At 29.9% G+C, this 14552-nt stretch overlaps 2 protein-coding genes across 3 annotated transcripts; one reads left to right on the top strand and one right to left on the bottom strand.

Annotated features, from left to right (window-relative positions):
- Nucleotides 1–295: 295 nt before the first annotated feature.
- LOC111679237 (dynein axonemal assembly factor 1 homolog) lies at nucleotides 296–5261 on the bottom strand. Its single transcript, XM_023440764.2, has 6 exons — nucleotides 5049–5261; nucleotides 4616–4986; nucleotides 4462–4560; nucleotides 4335–4399; nucleotides 4193–4278; nucleotides 296–4127 (listed from the first exon to the last, which is right to left on the bottom strand). The coding sequence occupies exons 1-6, from the start codon at nucleotides 5182–5184 to the stop codon at nucleotides 376–378; spliced, it is 4509 nt and encodes a 1502-aa protein (XP_023296532.2). The 5' UTR covers nucleotides 5185–5261; the 3' UTR covers nucleotides 296–375.
- Nucleotides 5262–5885: 624 nt separating this feature from the next.
- LOC111679191 lies at nucleotides 5886–13805 on the top strand. 2 transcript variants are annotated; one of them, XM_023440714.2, is made up of 11 exons: nucleotides 5886–6157; nucleotides 6240–6561; nucleotides 7544–9343; nucleotides 9422–9539; nucleotides 9615–9750; nucleotides 9818–9947; nucleotides 10012–10218; nucleotides 10433–10501; nucleotides 10726–11382; nucleotides 12303–12836; nucleotides 12899–13805. In XM_023440714.2, exons 2-11 carry the CDS (start codon nucleotides 6471–6473, stop codon nucleotides 13351–13353), a joined length of 4197 nt encoding a protein of 1398 aa, XP_023296482.2. In that variant the 5' UTR covers nucleotides 5886–6157; nucleotides 6240–6470; the 3' UTR covers nucleotides 13354–13805. The 2 variants fall into 2 exon arrangements, with proteins under 2 accessions (XP_023296482.2, XP_023296483.2); XM_023440715.2 differs by lacking the exon at nucleotides 10433–10501.
- Nucleotides 13806–14552: the final 747 nt, after the last annotated feature.

Raw genomic sequence — 14552 nt, 5'->3', positions numbered from 1 at the left:
CTAGACTATAGACTAGACTATAGACTAGACTATAGACTAGACTATAGACTAGACTATAGACTAGACTATAGACTAGACTATAGACTAGACTATAGACTGGACTATATATAGGCTAAACTATAGACTAGTTAAGAGACAAGATTGTAGTCTGGACTCTTGAGTAGACTATAGTGTGACCCATTGACTACACTTTAGTACACTATACTCTAGACAAGTACGAATATTCGATAGCAATACTTTTCGATACAAATTATTTGATGACTATTTTTCGAAAATCTATTAAAAAGTTTGACAATTTTAGATAAATGTATTTTATTAAAATTCCATAAAACGAAAATTACAAAAAAACTACAAAAAGTATTTGTGTATATTTCTTTAAAAATGTACTTCAGCATTAACGGTTATAGTATCCACTAACTCATCATTGCAGCCAATAATTTCCAAATTACATTCCAAAATCTCTACACCAGCTGAATTGCCACCAGCAGCATTATCATTCGTAAAACATTCTTCTGAAGTAGCAGTTAAATTTTCTTCTTCAGTTCCTAGTTCATCATCGTTATTTAATACTTCTTTAGCTTGACATTTGAACGTTTTTTTATTAGAAGCTCCACTTTCAAAGTCTATATTACTTTCGATTTCGTTTTTTTCTTCTTCACTTGAACGCTCATAACTCAGAATGGATTCATGATCGTTTTTGTTAGGTTCGGGTTTTTCTCTTTTAAAAATATTCTCTTTCTGTAGCTTATCTTTTTGTTCTGCAAGTTTTCTGAGTAATATGGTCTTCATTAGATTTTCGCATTCATATTCCGATGTTGTATTCATATGCTCCGAAACTTCGAACTTAGGCTCACTTGACTGCTGATCAGTATTTGTATTAGGATAATAGGTAAATAATTGCATAGCTTCTTTGCTAGACTTTAGCTCTTTTTCATTCCTTTCTTCCTGATCTTCCGACTTAACTTTATCAAACCACAACTGTTCTTTTGTCGTTCCATCTTGATTATTGTGCAAAGTTTCTGTATTCTCCTTAAGTTTTAAGCATTTTCTTTCGATCATATCCTCTACCAAATCATTCTCTTCCTCGTTTAAGCCTCTCTCTTCTTTGCTTAGAGATAAGCAATGTTTTAACTCCTCATAGCTTCGAGCACATTGAACAATATGATTCTCATCTTGTTGTGAGAATTTCAAATTTTCGAGAGTTAATTTATGGAAAAATTCCTTATCGATTTCTTTATAAAGATTTGTAGGATCTTGAGGATCTAAAGAATAGAATTCATCATCGTCATTACTTTCCTCACTATCATCAGAAGCTTTGTGGGACTTATTAGCTATTAAAGCTTGTATTATAAGATCCTCGCTGGATTTGCGTGTTGTAGGCTTATAGGGTTTACGCTTCAAACGCTTTTCAAATTTAGAGTCACCATCATTATCCTCTTCCTGTGACTGTGCGGTATCATAATCAGCATCGCTTTCACTTGATTCCTGCATAACAGGTTGTGCTAGCTCCCTTAGTTCTTGTGTGTCACGATGACGCACCATTAGCTTGCCCTCAACTAACTCCAAAGTATCATTATATCGATCTTTTTGAGCATACACCCGGTCAACCATACGTCTGACTCTATCGTGTTGCACTCTTTTCATTTCGGCCAATTGTGCATCTAAACTTTCGAGAGTATCATTATTGAATTGTTTAAGATGGGTTTGTTTGGAAAGTTCTTTCAAAACTTCTGACTTTTGTTTTTCTTTATCTTCTGGAAGTTTTTTCTTTTCCTGATTTTTGGTTTCAATATCTTTGTAAAATTGATTGAATGTTTTCACAAAATCTGGAAGATTTTCAGAAACACTTTGCTGTGTACGCTTAGTTTCAGTGGAACTTTCTATTTCGAGATTTTGCAAAGTTTCGGGAAATTTATAAGATTTTTGTTTTAATTCTAGAGATTTTATTAGTTCTTCTACAATTACGGGTACAATTTGTGGTTGCTCTCTTTCACATTCTTCTGATTTTTCTCCTTTAACAAAATTTTGTTTATCTTGAACTTGCTCTTGTTTTGCTTTATTATTTTCTTTTGTGTATGTTTGTTTTTCTATGTTATCTTCTCCCATTTCATCAGTTTCTTTTCCCTCTTGCTCTAGAAGACATTCTTCTCTTTCACATTTTATTTCTACATTCAATTCTTTAAAGAGATCTTCATTTTCCTCGGGCATACTTTCCTCTCTTTCGCATTTTATTTCTGATTTCGATGTCATACAGTCTGCTGTTTTAAAATCGTCCTTTTCATTAGATTGTTTTTCACTATTATTCTCTCCTATTTCTTTAGATTCTTTTTCTAGATTCTCTGGCTTATTCTTCTCTTTTTCGCATTTCATTTCTGCATTAATATCTTTAAACAGATCATCATTTTTATCCTCCAATTGTTGCAGTAATCTCTTCAATTCTTTAGATTCTCTTTCTAGGGAATCTAATGCTTCATTAGATTTGCGAGTTAGGAGTGATATATCCATGGGTATATAATCAAACTTATCGGAAGAGGAGGTAGAAGAAGGCTTCTCAGTCTTTACTGCAACACTTCCTAAAGAATCTTTTAAAGATTCGTCTGTTTTTTTAATATTTGTGGGACAACTTTGAAAAGTTTCTTTTAAATTTTTATTTATTTCTGCATTTGACTTGCCTTCTGTTGAGTCTTTCTTTAATTTTGAACCCCGGTCCCACTGATCAATCATTCTTTCCAATTTCCATTCCTCTAAGTGATCATTCTCTTCGCTTCCGCTACTTTCCGAGCTGCTTTCTTTAGGCGCTAGATTTTTATCATATAAAGCATTAAAAATTTCTTGTCTTTCTTTTTGTTCCTGATCCAATTGTTCCACAAAATCATTTAAATTTGTCGATAACTTTTCAAAATCTGTTCTTACTTTCTTATTGACTTCTAAACGTTCTTGATCATTTTCCAATTTATATAGATGTTCCTTAGGGTCTTTTTTGGGATTCGACAACAATAATGATTGTTCTTCACTCCTATGATTCAAAATATTCATGGTGTCTTCCATTTCCCGAAGGGAATCATAATTATCATCAACTTTATCTTCAGTTCTATAACAAGTTTCGTTATTTTGAATTATTGAATCTTCGGGAGAATCATTTGATTCTGTTACGTTTCTTATAGCTTCAATAGTTGTTTGATAGTTTTCCGAGGGATCCATTAGGGAATCATTAAGGGAAACGTTAGAGTTTTCGGATATTTCGAAATTTTCAACATATAAATGATTGTTTTTGCTTGAAAATTTTTGAATATTACCAGTTATCGGAGTGTCTTGATTGAAGACATTATTGGAGGAATTTATTTGGGGTTCTTCTATTTCTTTAATTGAACTTTGCTGAGGAATATTTTTCATACTTTCAAAGCTGTAGTCAAAATCTTTACAATTTAGTGAAGTTGCACTTTCTGTTTCTAACTTATTGACGGAGCTTTTTAATTCAGATTCTTGACGTTCTGTAGCTTCACCTATATTAGTCATAGAAGTATTTTTTAAATTTCCAGAGCAAATTTCTAAACTATTATAATATTCAATATGTAATTGAACTCTTTTAGTTGGAGGTTCTGAAAAATTCTCCAGTTTTGATTCTGCGGCTGTTCGATTGGGATCTGTAGGATTTTGTTCCTTAATCGGACTTTTTAAAGTATCACTGGTCAACTTTTCAGGTTCCAAAATGTTCTTTAATTCGTTTAGTATTTCAACTTTTTCAACATTTTCAACCGTTTCTAATATAGTTTCTTCTGCTTCCTCACTACCTTCACAACATTGACTAGAATCCAAAATATTGGTTTCAGAGGACTCCGGTATCAACCTGTTGTCCTCCATTTTGTTAACAGTCTCCTGTTCTTCTTTATTACTTTCAGAACTTTGTGTAGAAACGGAAACTTTACTCTCATCGCTTGTCACCGAACTAGAAGATCTCTCCGAATGTTTATCTTCAACCACCTCATCCCACATACTATCTATATCAACTTCCATATTTGCACGATTTTTCTTTTCTGAATTTTTAGTTTCATCTTCAGAATCTGAGGAGGGTATTAAGGAAATTTGATCTTCTAGCTTGCGATTTTTATTGCGCAATTGTATTGTAGCTAAAAGGAGACAAATTACGAAAAAATACAAAATAAAATCGAAATTTTTTAAGAAACCATCGTACCATTTACACCATCTCTCATCTTTTTACGTTCTCGGCGATTCCATCTTTCGTTTTCTTTGCGTTCTTCCTCATAGCCACCACGTTTCCTAAAAAAAAATTATGTTATTAAAAGTGCTAATATTTGTATTAACCCCAAACCTACCAAGCTTCAGCACAGGCTCTATCTTTTGGAAATACTGGTCTTGAATCCAAATAGGTTAATTTTTTCTATAGCAAAAACATAAATATTTCAAAATTTCTCTTAATCTAAAAAAAATTCTAAAACTTACACATTCCAAGGTCAAAGTTTTACGATATTGTGGTATTTTGGATACTACCGGATTGCCTTGCAAAACCAAAACTTTTAATTCCGGCATTTTTGCAAAAATCTGTAAAATGTTTTATATTTATTATATACTCTATGGATTTTAAAACTTTTTTTACCTTCACCACTAATATATCATCAATACGATTATTAGATAAATCCAATACCGAGAGATTTTTACAATTCTCCAACTCCCTTAAAGCCTCACTATCTTTTAGGTAATTAGAAGAAAGATTTAAGGTATTCAATACCGGCAATATCTCAAAACCACAATTTTCAATTTTTCTTATATGATTTTGAGATAAATTTATCGTATCCAATTCCCTACAGTAATCTAAATTCTCAATTTTTCTTATCAAATTACTTTGCAGAAATAGACATTTCAGTTTTGCTTGTTTCTCCAAACCCTGGATTTCGGAAATGGCATTACACTCCAGCCATAGACACTTCAGTTCAGTATAATCTTCCAAACATTCAATGCATTCAAAACCTTTTAATATTTTATTTCAAAATTAAATATTTTAGAAATGCTTCTTTATTTCATTATCTCACCCTGATAATGCAAATACAAAACGTCATTTAATTCGGGAGTTTGATAGAGTTTATCTTTTTTGCATAATTCCATTATACGTTTTTTGGTTATGCGATTAAGACCCAAGATTTCTTTCGATTCTTTATTTCGCTGCATTTTGTTTTTATTTTTTTCTAAATTATTTGATTTCAATAAAATATATTTTCTCTGATGACAACTTTTTGATTATTGACTCAACAAATTATTATTTTTAAAAAATTGCTATAACAACCAAAAACTAGGCGATTACAGTTTACATAGGAATAGAAAAAAATCCGTTAAATTTAAAATTTTAATATTTTTTTGTCAGCGAATTTAGATTAAATTGATACTGAACTAGAACTGAACTAGAACTGAACTAGAACTGAACTAGAACTGAACTAGAACTGAACTAGAACTGAACTAGAACTGAACTAGAACTGAACTAGAACTGAACTAGAACTGAACTAGAACTGAACTAGAACTGAACTAGAACTGAACTAGAACTGAACTAGAACTGAAATAGAACTGAAATAGAACTGAAATAGAACTGAACTAGAACTGAATTAGAACTAAACGAGAACTAAACTAGAACTGAACTAGAACTGAACTAGAACTGAACTAGAACTGAACTAGAACCGTACTAGAACTGAACTAGAACTAAACGAGAACTAAACTAAACCTCAACTTTATACCAAATTAGCATTTTTTGTTAAAACTCAACTATAGGTTAATTTCTCACTCCACTAAAATACAACCATGTAACAGCTGCTGCTAAAATGACAACTACCTGACATTTTGTTTTGTTTTTTTTTATGAAATGACAAGAACAATAACAATACAAACGCAATAACAAAAGGAAATATATATATTCATTCAATAAAATTTAATTAAAATGCAACGTATTAACAATAATTATTAATAAAAAAAAGTATACCAATAAAGCTAATTAATACCATAAACATGCATAATATGTTAAATAAATAGCAAACGAAGAATTAAAGAAGAAAATATTAAGAAAAAAAGTGCGTAAGAAAAGTAAATCTAAACATAATTGAAACAAACAATAAATTATTTCTAATTTTCTTGTTTATAACAATTTAAAAACAAGGTAAATTGCTTAAATATACTATATACACATGCTGCGATATTAATAATAAATATGATAAAAAAAATTGTCCATATATTTGCAGCAAATTTTGCATATCGTCTTCAATTCTTTTGTTTATTGAAACTTACGCGTCATCTACTTGGATTAGTTGATTCATATATTTGGACATTTTAAATGGAAAATCAAACAATTTTTATATAAACAACAAAAATGCTATAATTTTAATGATAATATTAATTTGTTTTATGTTGTTATTATTTAATTGTTTTGACATTTTTATTATATTATTGTAACAAGTGTAAGCAGTCAAATCATGGATCCGAAAAAAATCACTGAACTGGCTACATTATTACGAAATAATGGAGATAAAATATTAAGTTCAGAGTTTACACTTACACTATCAGGTAATTGCATTCATATAAATAGAAAATTTTGTTATTTAAAACATTATATTTTTTAATTTCATATTCCCTATAGTAAAGTAATTAGTTTATTTAGATATATACTTAGTTGTTAAAATAAATTTTTAAAATTTCTACTAAAAGGGTTTTAATTTATTAATTTTTATTTGTTTTTAATAACAAATCAATTTGTTATGATTAATAGTAAAAGTATAAAACAAAAATTGGGTCAAAGATCTTACTTATATACTTAAGGCAGATGAACTTTCTAAAATTTTATCGAGTAGAAAGATTTTCAAAATTTTTGAATGAAGCTTAATTGAGAAATTAATTATTTCAATAATTAATAAGTTTTTGCTATAAAGAACTTTATTTTTGAAATATTTAGGGTATGACAATTTTGTCATAATATTTATTGCAGCATTTTTACATTTTTCAATCTGTAATTGTTCTTATCTGTTTGTTTACAATAGAAAAAAGAATTTGAAAGTGTGTATGTTTGTTCTTTTATTTTTCTAGAATACAGACATTAGGAGCGACTAAATTGTTCATTGATTCATTTATAATTTTTAGCCTATTTCCATATATCTTTTTTGAGTAAATAAATAAAAAAAAGTTACAAGAAAATACATCAGTCTATAGTCCAGATAGAGATTAGTATAGTCGAGACTATAAACCAGACTTTGGTCCAGATTGTGAACAAAAAGCCTGAATAAAGACTGAAGAACTAAAACTTAATTAGAACTGAAGTAAAACTTATCTAAACTAGAACTAAACTAGAACTTAATTGAAACCAAGCTTAAACTAGAAATGTACTCGGTCTGAACTAGAATTAGGTGACTGAACTATAACTGTAAAAGAACTGTTACTTAAACTAGTGTTCCTAGGCACCCTTAAGATTTTATAGATCTTTAAAAACATAATTACTTTTGTGCATAATTAAAAAAATAACATATTTTAACTTTCATTTCATCTCCATTTCTAGCCTCTCTTCTACGAGCCCTAAACGATTCATTTACCCTAATAGCTGATTCCCTAGAAATAGGTGACATACAAAACTTTCAAGTTGTCAAACCTATCAATTCCAAATCTCCCGTTTTTCGTGATCTACAACTGGTGCATGATTTCGTACAGAAAACAACACTACTCTGCATAATACAATATCCCGGAGAAGAATGTTTTGAGGGTAAAATTGATATAACAAAATTTCGTGCCCTTAAACGTCTCGAAATACAAAAGGTACAAGTCAAACAGATATGTGGCTTACAACCACTGCGAGCCCAAATGCAACATTTAATTTGCAATAAAAGTATTAAATGTGTCGATGAGATAATAACACATTGTGGTGGAGATAATTCGAACGGTTTTGTTTGGAATGAATTGAAAATAGCAGATTTTAGTTATAATAACTTACGTACGGTGGATACTTCATTGGAATTTGCTCAATATTTACAACATTTAAATCTGAGGCACAATCAATTGCAATCGGTTAAGGCCATCAAATGGTTGCCTCATTTAAAAACTTTAGATTTAAGTTTCAATCGTTTGCAGTTTATACCACAATTTCATATGGATGCCTATAAACGTTTGCAGTCTTTGAATATGAGTAATAATCTATTAGAGGATTTGATGGGTATTGTTAAATTGGATGCTCTTACAGATTTGGATTTATCGGATAATTGTTTATTGGATCATACTTATCTATTGCCTCTAAGTGCCATAAGTACATTGAAATTTCTAAATTTATATGGTAATCCTTTGCAATGTCATCCCAAACATCGTTTGGCTTCATCACAATATTTACATAAAAATTGTTCTTCGGTTAAATTTATATTGGATTTTGAACCTTTAACGAAAAATGAAAAGGCTGTTACGGGCACTCATCAGATAAGATTAGTGGGTGCTCTTAATCATTATACCACACGTTCGTCTACTTCTTCGTTAGCAGCAGTGGGACGTATAACACCGGTCTCAAATCAAACTCCCGCTTCTAGTGTGGGTTCTTTAGTGTCTTTTAAACTTAATGACAATAATTCAGATACTTCAGAAACTAATAACACAGATGAGGTTGTAGTTAAACCAATAAAGAAAAAATCTGCTAAAGTAAGGCATGTAGAAATTGAAGATAATATACATGAAACAGAAGAATATTCAGATAGACTTAATGCCAAGGATAATGTAATGAATAGCTCAGTTTTAGTGGAAGAAGAAAATAAAGAGCACTTGGATATTAAAGGCCAAGTGGAAAATTTACGCAAAAAATATGGCAATGAATGGTTGCATACGGGTAATGCCGAAATTCGTAACAGTGTTTTGGGTCTCACACCTTCGAATACCTCGGCTGTGGATATTAATCTAGAAAGACAAAAATCAAGACAAATGTTTGATGAATATGTTAAAGATTTGAAAGAGGAAGTCAATACTACCGTACGTACCTCAACACCAACCAATAACACTTTAGATAACACCATGGCACAGCTAATGCTAACACCCATCAAAGCTCAGCAGGACAATAATGAAACAACATCACTTTATCAAAGTTTAGAGCAAACACAAGCGACCTTAATCAACAATAATACCACAGACAATGATAAAACGATATACAAATCTTTGGACAATACAACAATGATAAGTAAAAATCCTTTTGAAGATGATGATAATGATAAGGAAAACGATTTGGCAATAGAATCACCACAAATAGAAACCGTAAAAGATGAAGAAGAGGATCATGATATTTTAAGTAAAATCTATGCCACAAATGAACAACATAATGAAGAGGATGAATGTAAGTTGAAACAAACCAAAACATTCTCCTTTGTAAAGTTAAACAAGAAAAAAAAAACTAAACTTATTGCTATTTTAGATTCCGAAAGAGAAGAGGATGAAGAGACCTATATTGTCTATACCACTAATCAAAATGAAGCTTTATTTTTAACCAAATCCTCCAATTTCCTAAGAGAAAGAGATCCTTTAACCGAAAAGTAGGTTTAACATAATTCTATTTAGTTAAAACTATTATTCAAATATTGTTTTTTATTGGATTTTTTTTATTAAAGAACCAAAACCAAATGGAGTTTAAAAATTTTAGAATCCTGTGATCGTATAAAATCCAATACTTTACGCATAAATTTTGATACTGTAAAAAAGGATAAACAGGAACGTGTTTATACTGTAGAAGAGGATTTGTGTCAAGTAAGTTTTTTTAAAGAAAATTTTAATAAATACTTTTCTATTCAAAAGTTTTGCTTTTTACTTTAAGGAATTGGAAAAGAAATTGCGTGATATTTTATCACAACGTGATTTAACCGAAATGAATCAAACGATTTATAGATGTGTCAATTGCAGTTGCCAGTTTTCTCAGGAGACTAAATCAAAATTAAAAAACTCGGGTAAGTGAAACATTTCATGAACTTTTCTATAATAAACTTAACACTAACAAACTCAATTTTATAGAAATTCGTTGTCCCGATTGTAAATCCTGTTTTGTAGCAGAAATCCATGAAATACCCAAATCTCTAGAAAAAACCAATCTAGTAGACAAACTATCGCCCGCTTCTATAGTCGAAGAATTGCCCACTTCAATAGCACCCCTATCTATACAACAGCCCTTAACGTCTCTCTCCAATTCCATAGAAGTTGCCGAAGAAACAAACAGTATTGGTAAGCTTGCTTTCAACAATTATAAACTAATTTTAATCTAATATTTTTTGCATGTTTTCTTTTTTTATTATTTTTCATTTAAACTAATTGAATTGATTGATTTAATGTGCTCTCTTCTTTTTATATATTTTGTAAAAAAAAAAAACATACATACATAATCTCCTTTAACTTAACAAACCTACCTATCTACCTACCTACCAACTGGTCTTAAAAGGTAAAGGCAACGCAAGGCTTTCTGCTAACACTCCACTGCATAGTAGGACGCTGAAGCAAACTCTAAAAAGTTAATATCACTGTTTTTATATTAAAAAAGAATATATATACGCTTTAATACAAAAAAACAACCCCAAGAAGCATTGGTTTTGTATAGATAAAAAACAAGAGTCAAAATTTAACAAATTCAAACTTAATTCTAACATTTGGTTACTAACACTCCAATGTTTCTTAATGCTAAATGCGCTTGGCTTTTTTTAATCCAAATTGTTAACTTTAATATCTTTACTCTAGGTTCTGCTAATTCTCTTAATGAATCCTCCTGTTCTAAAATTACCGCCACCTCTCATTCTGAAAGTTCTTTCAACTCAAATCAATCTTTGGTGGGCAGTTCAAATACTGATCGTGATTTAGATTTTAAAACTAATGGTGAAAGTGATGTTGATATCATCTCTAATCCTAGCCAATCGAGCATAGAAGTCTTAGATCCTTGTGCTAGTCGTAAAAATTGGGAGGAACGTCGCAGCATTGCTCATGTACCCAATTTGGAGACAATCGATGATCAAAGTTATACACAAACTTTCTTAGAACGTGAATTTGACAATATGATTAATTATGCCCAAAAGGATAAAGATAAATTGGAAATTTATAATGAAATGGAACAGCAGGATACTGTATCAGGTGCTCAGGAGAAAGTTGAATCGCAAATACCACCTAAAAAGTCTTCGAATAATATGGTTCATAATAATCTAACGGAGAGTAGTTCCTCTGGCTCAGTAACGGATAGTATCTGTACGGCCTATGAACAAAAGCCAGAAAAGTCTTCACAATCGAGTGAAGATAAGAAGGAATGTGTGAAAGAGTTTCTTCAGCAAGAAACTAATGGAAAGTCAAGTTCACAAAATGCTGCTAAGAAAGATGAAAATACGGGATTATCATCGATTTTTGGAGGTAAGCTTTAAACATTTTTTGAATTGTATGAGATATATGTAGTTAACCTGCAAAAAGAAAGTCTATGCTACGTTGTAAAGAGTACTCCGTACTAGGACTGACCCGAATAAATGTTTCATTTAATGTTTTATTGTACTAAGGACGGCTTTCTTACTACTCAGTTAAACTAGGCTTTACTTGCTGTTATATTAAACTCGGAACAAACTTAACCGATAATTGTGTTTTTCAGTTATGGATTTCAGTTCACTTAACTTTGTTAGTATTGCAAACTTTTCACTCAAGAACATAAACAATGAACAGCTGTTTTTGCCAAATAATACTTTTGTAAAATGAAAAATTTTGGAAAAATTTTAAATAAACATTTAAAGCATGTATTAAGCTAGGTTTAAACAAAGAATGTAGATTATCTTTATCTTAAAAATTCCGCCCTAAGTGAGTCCCCAAAACAACCCCTTGGTTAAATTATGAAATCTTACTTACTTACTTACTTACTTACTTACTTACTTACTTACTTACTTACTTACTTACTTACTTACTTACTTACTTACTTACTTACTTACTTACTTACTTACTTACTTACTTACTTACTTACTTACTTACTTACTTACTTACTTACTTAATTAATTAATTACTTACTTACTTACTTCCTTATTTACTTACTTACCTACTTACTTCCTTATTTACTTACTTACTTCCTTACTTTCTTACTTACTTACTTCCTTATTTACTTACTTACTTACTTACTTACTTACTTACTTACTTACTTACTTACTTACTTACTTACTTACTTACTTGCTTACTTACTTCCTTATTTACTTACTTACTTTCTTACTTACTTTCTTACTTACTTACATACTTACTTACTTCATTTTTTACTTACTTATTACTTACTTATTACTTGCTCTCCTTCAAATTTCTAGCTCTCATGCAGTCCACCAACATTTTAATGACCAGTTCAAAAAAACTTATTGATTCTGAAACATTATCGAATGTTAAATCGGGTACTGCCTTACCTACAAACTCCTCTAATAACAGCAGTAGCAACACCAACAAATCTACCTCCGGCACACAGACGTATAAATTCAATTATACCGATTTCAACGATATCGATCATCGCTTGAAATTATATTTTTATCAAACAAAATTCGAAAAAGATGAACATTTCAAATGGATTGTTAGAGGACGGATTTACAATGAGACCAATAAAAAATTAAGCGATGGCATAGTGGTTATGTCAACTTGCAAACTGTACGTTATGGAGGCATATGCTAAGGAAAATGATGATGTTGCTAAATGGCTGAAAACCACCATAAGTTGCACTGTTGATCGTTTGGATGCCATACAATTGTTGCCCTGGAAAATGGGTTTATCCTTTTATCTCAATGATTGGGGTGGTTTTCTATTATTGCTGCAGGATATCTTAAGAACAGATTCCTTAATGTTATTTTTTGCCAGTAAGTTTGAGTTATAACACTATAATGGAATCACTTCTTTTTTATAACAAAACAACTTTTAGATAATGCTCTGCCTTCGTTATGTGAATTGAAATACCAACCGGCTGATCTATTAACTAAACGTCTTAGTGCTGCCGTTATTGATGAACAACTAAATATGTGCTCTTTATTGAATGGCTGTGAAATTTCATGTGAAAATGCTAAACGCTCCTTTAACATATGTGGTCTTTTAACCACCGACTCACGTATTTATTTGAGTTCGGAAAAGCTAGATTGGCTTTCTGTTTTAAATCATGACTCCGATATTGAATTGTGCGTTACGCAATTCATGTCCAATTTAGTTGAGGTGGAACATTGTGCGGATAATGTCTTTATCATAAATTTCTTAGATGAAACTCAAGATAAATGTGAACTCTGGAAGTGTACATTTCAAACAGCCGAAAATGCTAATACCTGTTTAAATTCTATAGCACAATCATGGGAGAAATTATTCGGTGTGCCCTTGATAAATGCATAGTAAATGAGTTAATCTAATGATATACACTTTTTGTTTTTAGTTTTAGATAATTTTATGTTTGTAAAATTTTGTCCAATTTTTTCTCTATTTTTTAAATTTGTAAATAGTTAAGATTTATTATTTGTTATTTGGCTTCCTTTATAGAAAAAATGAAATACATATTTATCTAGGTCCACAAATGGTCTTCATTTCACATAATCCCTTAATATTTCATAAAGGTTCTCTCTAAAGTATTTTTTCAAAAACCATTAGCTATTTTTGTAAATACAAACTCGAAAAAATATGTAAGTCCTGAAAATTATCTATCAACTATATCAATTTACCCTCTTTATATATAAAATGAAAAACAACAAACTTATTTATAATAATTTGTTTAAAAAAGTGAACAATTTTTAATAAATATTCGCAATAATTAGTAAAATTATACACAAATACAAGATTCTTTAAATAAATTTATTGTTAAGAATGAATATAAAGTCGACAACTTATGGTGGAAGCCTCGATAAGGAGTCAGCTGTTATACTAAGGCAGACATATTTCGAAGGTTCCAAACTTCCAGAAGATGGTGAGGAAAGCAGTAAAATTTAAAGGTAAGAAATTTTTCGATAACTTCTATGCAAAAATTATCGTTAACTGAACTTTTTGTAGAAAAATTATTGATAAATGTATTTTTCTATGGAAATGTTATCGATAACTGAAGTTTTCCATAGAAAAATTAACGAAAACTGAATTTTTTAGAGAAAAATTATCGAAAACTACATTTTTTTATAGAAATAATTTTGATAACTGAATTTTTCTATAGAAAAAATATCGACAACAAAATGTTTCTATAGAAAAATTATCGATAACTGAATTTTTCTATTGAAATATTACCGATAACTGAATTTTTCTATAGAAAAATTTTCGATAACTAAATTTTTCTATAAAAAATTATCGATAACTGAATTTTTCTGTAGAAAAATTATCGATAACTGAATTTTTCTTTAAAAAAAATTATCGATAACTGAATTTTTCTAATAAAAATTTATCGATAAATGAATTTTTCTATAAAAAATTATCGATAACTGAATTTTTCTATAGAAAAATTATCAATAATTTAATTTTTCTGTAGAAAAATTATCGATAATTGAATTTTTTGTAAAAAAATTGTCGATATTTGAATTTTTCTGTAGAAAAATTATCGTTAACTAAAGTTTTCT

The sequence above is a fragment of the Lucilia cuprina genome, chromosome 2 (genome assembly GCF_022045245.1).
Source record: "Lucilia cuprina isolate Lc7/37 chromosome 2, ASM2204524v1, whole genome shotgun sequence".
In the NCBI taxonomy this organism is placed as follows: Eukaryota; Metazoa; Arthropoda; class Insecta; order Diptera; family Calliphoridae; genus Lucilia; species Lucilia cuprina.
This window is presented reverse-complemented; position numbering and strand designations above follow the sequence as displayed.

Excerpts from the sequence above, each read along its gene's own strand:
- LOC111679191 (XM_023440714.2), top strand. The coding sequence starts at position 6,471 with ATGGATCCGAAAAAAATCACTGAACTGGCTACATTATTACGAAATAAT. Across the intron at positions 9,540-9,614 it reads AGAGATCCTTTAACCGAAAA|AACCAAAACCAAATGGAGTT; the intron begins GTAGGTTTAACA and ends TTTTTATTAAAG. Across the intron at positions 9,751-9,817 it reads TAGAAGAGGATTTGTGTCAA|GAATTGGAAAAGAAATTGCG; the intron begins GTAAGTTTTTTT and ends TTTTACTTTAAG.
- LOC111679237 (XM_023440764.2), bottom strand. The coding sequence starts at position 5,184 with ATGCAGCGAAATAAAGAATCGAAAGAAATCTTGGGTCTTAATCGCATA. Across the intron at positions 4,561-4,615 it reads ATGATATATTAGTGGTGAAG|ATTTTTGCAAAAATGCCGGA; the intron begins GTAAAAAAAGTT and ends AACATTTTACAG. Across the intron at positions 4,128-4,192 it reads GATGAGAGATGGTGTAAATG|CTACAATACAATTGCGCAAT; the intron begins GTACGATGGTTT and ends GTCTCCTTTTAG.